General features: G+C 53.2%; 1 protein-coding gene across 4 annotated transcripts in view; it reads right to left on the bottom strand.

Moving 5' to 3' along the window:
• The window catches only part of TNIP1 (TNFAIP3 interacting protein 1), a 47,301-nt gene that overhangs the window by 3,585 nt on the left and 38,743 nt on the right, over positions 1-4,973 (bottom strand). For all 4 annotated transcript variants that reach the window (XM_007448033.1, XM_007448036.1, XM_007448035.1 and 1 more), the window contains 4 exons: positions 4,342-4,470; positions 1,987-2,118; positions 691-816; positions 80-145 (listed from right to left, as the gene is read on the bottom strand). In XM_007448033.1, the coding sequence (XP_007448095.1) occupies positions 80-145; positions 691-816; positions 1,987-2,118; positions 4,342-4,470 (453 nt within the window). The remainder of the gene's footprint in view (positions 1-79; positions 146-690; positions 817-1,986; positions 2,119-4,341; positions 4,471-4,973) is intronic.

The following is a 4,973-nucleotide window of genomic DNA, read 5'->3' as shown; positions in this document are numbered from 1 at the left end:
CCCCCCCCCCCCAGTGACAGCAGCACCCTGAAGGAGGTAAAATGCAGTAAGTGCTGCTTCCTCCCTCAAGCCTCCTCACCTTTGCTTTCCTCTTCTGCTGTCTCAGGGCATCTTTCGCCCTTTCCTCATCTTTGAAGGCTTTTAGCTGAGAGAAGGAGGGAAGGAGAGAAGACCGTTAGCCTAGGTGTTTCCTGGCCAGGCCTGGATCCAGGGCCTAACCAACTGCAGGGTTGACCAGCCAACGCATGAGGCACCGCTCTGGGCTGTGCTGCCTGGCCCAGCCCCGGGAAAGGGCCCTATGAGACACAGCACAGCCCAGGCTGCAGCCTGCAAGTAAGGCCTGCTCACCCATCACTGGGGGTGGTCTGAACACAGGTCAGGAGGGTTGCGTGAGCCTCACTGCTTCCGTGCTTTCGCATTAACACCTTTCACTTCCAATGTGGGAGAGAGTGGATGGCTCAGAGCTAACTCCTAAATTTGCTCTTTTAAGGCATGAAAACTGACTGTGGAAAATCAGAGCTACAGGTCCGAGAAGGGAAGGGCCTTTCCGAGGGCCACAAAATGTGGCAGCAGAGCTGAAAGGAGGATCAGTGAGTGTCCTGACATCCAGTCTCACCAGGGACCCTCCAATCCATGCCCCCTCCCCGTGAGGACAGCCAGCTGCCCCCTCCTTGGTCCAGCTCTTGTCACCTGGGCATGTGACAGGGTGACCTGGGCTTGCAGTTTCTCCACCTGCTTCTTCAGCTCTTCCTTCTCCTCATTCATGCGCTCCCGGTCGCTGCGCTCCCTCTGGAAGTCCTCCTCAAAAATCTTCACCTGAAGGGGTGGGAAGGGGTGGGGTGGTAGGGAGAAAGGGGATGAGGCAGGAGGGGCAGTTCTGAGTGGAGGCTGAGACCTGCTCGGGCCTAGAACCCCGGGCCTCCTGATGGGAGTCAGACATCAAAACTGGTTTCACCGCATCTCAAAAATCCCCGTGGGGAGGGGAACAGGTGTTCCTCTGGCCCCCTACCCCCAAGTTCAAACAGAGTAGTTCTGGGTCTGTCTATCTTATATTCTGGGCTTCAACATAGGGCTTTATTTGAAAAAAGGATCCACGCCAAAAAAGAAAACAACAGGTTGACAGCCATCAACCAGTCCCATCTTCTTCTTCTGCTGAGGCCCACAGAGAGGTGGAGGCCACAGCAAAAGAATATGAGTGGAGGACTGGAGTTCCAGTCTCCTGGCTCCCAGAGCAGAGGGCCTACAAACTCTCCCAAGGCTTTGGGGTGCCCTGGCAAGGAAGGGACGGGGTGGGGCCCTGTCTCTGCCTCTGCAGTTTCACATCCTTACTGCAGATCAGTGAGAAGCCGACCAGGCTCAAAATGATTTAGAAGGATCGAAAGCATGGCACCAAACACCACAGAAACACGTTGAGAGAACCAAAACCTTTTCAACTTCCTTTCAATTCTCTGTGTCCCTCAAGAAGAAAGTCTGCATTTTATGCTACTGTGTCTTTAACAGGTTTCTAGTACTTAACTTCCCTTAAATAAAGGGAGAGACGACTCAAGCTCAGAGTCTTCATCAGGCAACAGTGTCTAGCTAGAGTTCAACTACACTATTTTACCTTTTACTGTATTCATTGCTTATAGTTACTTTCTATTTATGGCAAATAATAAACAGGTTTTCCCATTTATAGTAGAAATTTAAGTTCCCTTTTAAATATATTTATTGAATTTATTTGAAAATTTGTTTTCAAAATATTAGGTAAATAATAGCACAGCTGGGGCACAGAAATGTTTAAGCCATGATGGTGGTAAGAGGAATGACCTAGATAGCGATACACTGGTAGTGAGGATAAGCCTATATCCAGACAGGGGTCCTGGCCAATGGCCAGAAAGTGGGTGACAGATTACAGCTTCCACATGGTTCAAGGCCCATCCTGGGCCCTCAGGAATGCTCCAGCTCCCACTGGGCACCTCCTACCTGACCTCTTCCCCCTAGCCTCACCTGCTGTTTCAGCAATTCATTCTGCGTGACCAGCTCCTGTTTCCTTAGCAGGCCTCCAGCTCCTTCCGGGCTCCCGAATGCTGCTGCTGGAGATGAAGGGGAGGCCTGGATACTCAGTGCTTCCTCCAGGGCCTGGAATCAGGAACAGAGGAGATGGGCCCATCAGCAGAAAGCCCCTGGAAGTCAGGCCTCATTGGAAGGGTCAGGCCCCACTGAAAGGCCCCTTTCCTGATAACAATAATAATAACCACCACTATTTAATAAGTGCTATCTTATTTAGGAACACTATACACACATCATTTCACTGAATCCTCGCCACAGTCCTATGAAGAAAAGATTGTGACCATCATCCCCATTTTATGGATGTGAAAACTGAGGTTCAGAGACCTGAAGTGATTTGTCCAAAGTCACACAGCTACTAAGAGGCAAAGCAGGGATTCAAAGCCAGCGTGTGCTCTTAACCAGCAGCCTAACGTGTGGTCTTTATGTAGAAGGGAGAAATCTCCTTTCCTGAGGATGAGTGGCTCAATTCTTAGCACCCAGACCTAGAAAGAATACTAAGTCCTTTGGAGGAAGAAATTTCAGTCTCCTCGACAACTGCCTGCCCTGTGATTCTTCAGCTTCCGTAACCCATTCCCACCAAGCCAACCTCTCCATCCCCAGCTCTTCTGTATTAGATTAGCCTGGATTTTAATTTTGACTTAATTAATATTTTACCTTTCCAACCCTGAAAATGGGCTGAAACATCACCAAATAGCATTGTGAAAATTTTAAAAGCACCCCTATTTTACCATGTCCGCAAGATACCTTTCCTTACGTAAACAGTGTGCTTACATTCTCTTAAAAGTTTTCCATTGACTGATTTTCTCCTTCAACCCTGTTAACGTGTCGCTTGAGAACTTTGGAACACCTCTCAAGCCTGAACACCCTCATCACCACCTGGACTTTAGCTCCCTAGACAGCAGGGCCTCTGCTGGCCATGCGTCAGCACTGCTCACAGTGCCTCCCTGGACCTTGGGGAGATAAAGGAAACCTTCCCCAACTTGGACTTGGGCCCCACTTGATCTCCAAGACTCCCCCAGAAACATGAGGAAACTGCTGAGCCAAGAGTAAACTCAGGATGCTCAAGGGGCAGCTATGGCTGCACTGCACCCTCCTCCTCCGTCTGCCCCATTTTTCAGATGAGTAGGCTGAGGTCCAGAGACAGGGAGAGCCTTGCGTTAATCATCCCCACCAGTGTCTGTTCCCAGCTATGCCACAGAAACCTGGAGGGCAGCGACCCTGTCTGAGTCATCCCTACAACCAGCAGCATGTCCGACATTCTGCCTGGATTTAGACCCCCAATTCCCCCAGCTCAGGACAGATCACTCTTTTCCCTGAGAACAGGTCCCAGGGCCCCACACTCAGCATCATCAGCGCTTACCAAACACCAAAACCAAACAGAAAAGGTCACCCCCGGGGCCTAGTGAATGCAAACTCACAGCAGAGCCCGCTGTGAGCAGGAAAAGCAGGCAGAAGGGAAAGGCAGACAGACAGGACGGGAGGAAACGCTGAGCACAGGCTCCACAGCAGGAAAAGCTGAGCCTTAGGAGAAAGTTTCCTTTCAAAGTCCCTCCTGTCAGCTTGTTCCTTGAGCCCCTGCACTGGAAGGCGGGCAGGGGCTATAACCTGGGACCAGAAACAGCCCCCAGCCCAACCCGGCCCACTGCCTCTCACCGTGGCTCAGAGCAAAGGGTTCCCGCTTTACCTGGGCTCTCCCACCCCCACCCCGAGCCCCAAATCTCCCTGGATACCCCTTCTCGAGGGCAGGAACCTCAGGCCAGTGATCGATCATTCCCTTCAGTGAGTTTTTCCTGAACACGGACGGGCTTGGCGCCAGGTGCTGGGGGATACGTACTCTGGTGAAGACGCACACCTCCCCACAGTCAGATGGGAAGACAGGTCATCGATAAGTAATCACAAGAAAATGCCAGAAGGGGTGTGAAAGAAGCTGCCGGTACTTTAGACACACAGAATAGGGAGCTCAAAGGAGACTTGGGTTGGGAAGGCCTCACTGAGGAGGCAGTGTTAAAGCGAAACCTGAACGATGAGGGGGTGGCACTTGGAGCGAACAGCACGTCCAAGGGCCGGCCGGGGAGCAAGCATGGGGTCGTCCCAGCCTGGCACTCAGCGTGGGGGAGGGGAAGGCAGAGGTGGCGGAAATCACGGGGCAGCACCGAGAGCCTCAGCGCCTTCGCGCTGACCCAGGAGTCGCCCCTCCTGAGCTGAGGGTCTGAGGCACCGGCCACAGGGTGGGCACCGCGGCTGGCTCAGGAAAGCCCTGACCGCCCAATGGACCGTAGCCGATGCGCCCACCTTGTTGAGCCGCTGAATCTCCTTTTCCTGGTACTCCCGCTGCCGGGTGAGCGGGCTCAGCTGATCCTGCAGGTATTTGATCTTCTGGCGTAGCTCCTTGGCCTCTGCCGTCAGCTGCTCCTTGTCGGTCTGCAGGGAACACAGGACTGGTAAGCAGGGAGCCTCTCCAGGAAGCCTAGACTCCCTGACTGCCCGCCCCGCCCTGCGCGCGGTCATGCCTCCCCTCTCGCTCTCACTCTGCTGCCCCACGATGCTCATGCACAAGGCCCCAGGCGACGCACCCGGATGAGAGCGGTAATGTCTACATGGTCCTGTCCTCAAGGAAGGGGGCGCTCAGCTGAATGAAAGGCCCCGGGTTCTGCCACCAGCTCCTCCAACAGTGAGCTGAGCCCTTGGGCACTGTCCCAGCCCTCTCTGGTCTAAGCTCTCCTATCTGCCATAGGTAAGGGGTTCGTAACAGGAGTCACAGGTGGGCTTCAGAAGGTCTGTGAGCCCCTAAACCGAGCACACAATTTTTTTTTTTTTTTTTTTTTTTTCATGATATGCGGGCCTCTTACTGTTGTGGCCTCTCCTGTCGCGGAGCATAGACTCTGGTCGCGGAGGCCCAGCAGCCGTGGCTCACGGGACCAGGT

This window comes from Lipotes vexillifer, unplaced genomic scaffold (assembly GCF_000442215.2).
Source record: "Lipotes vexillifer unplaced genomic scaffold, Lipotes_vexillifer_v1.1 scaffold121, whole genome shotgun sequence".
Lineage (NCBI taxonomy): Eukaryota > Metazoa > Chordata > Mammalia > Artiodactyla > Lipotidae > Lipotes > Lipotes vexillifer.
This window is presented reverse-complemented; position numbering and strand designations above follow the sequence as displayed.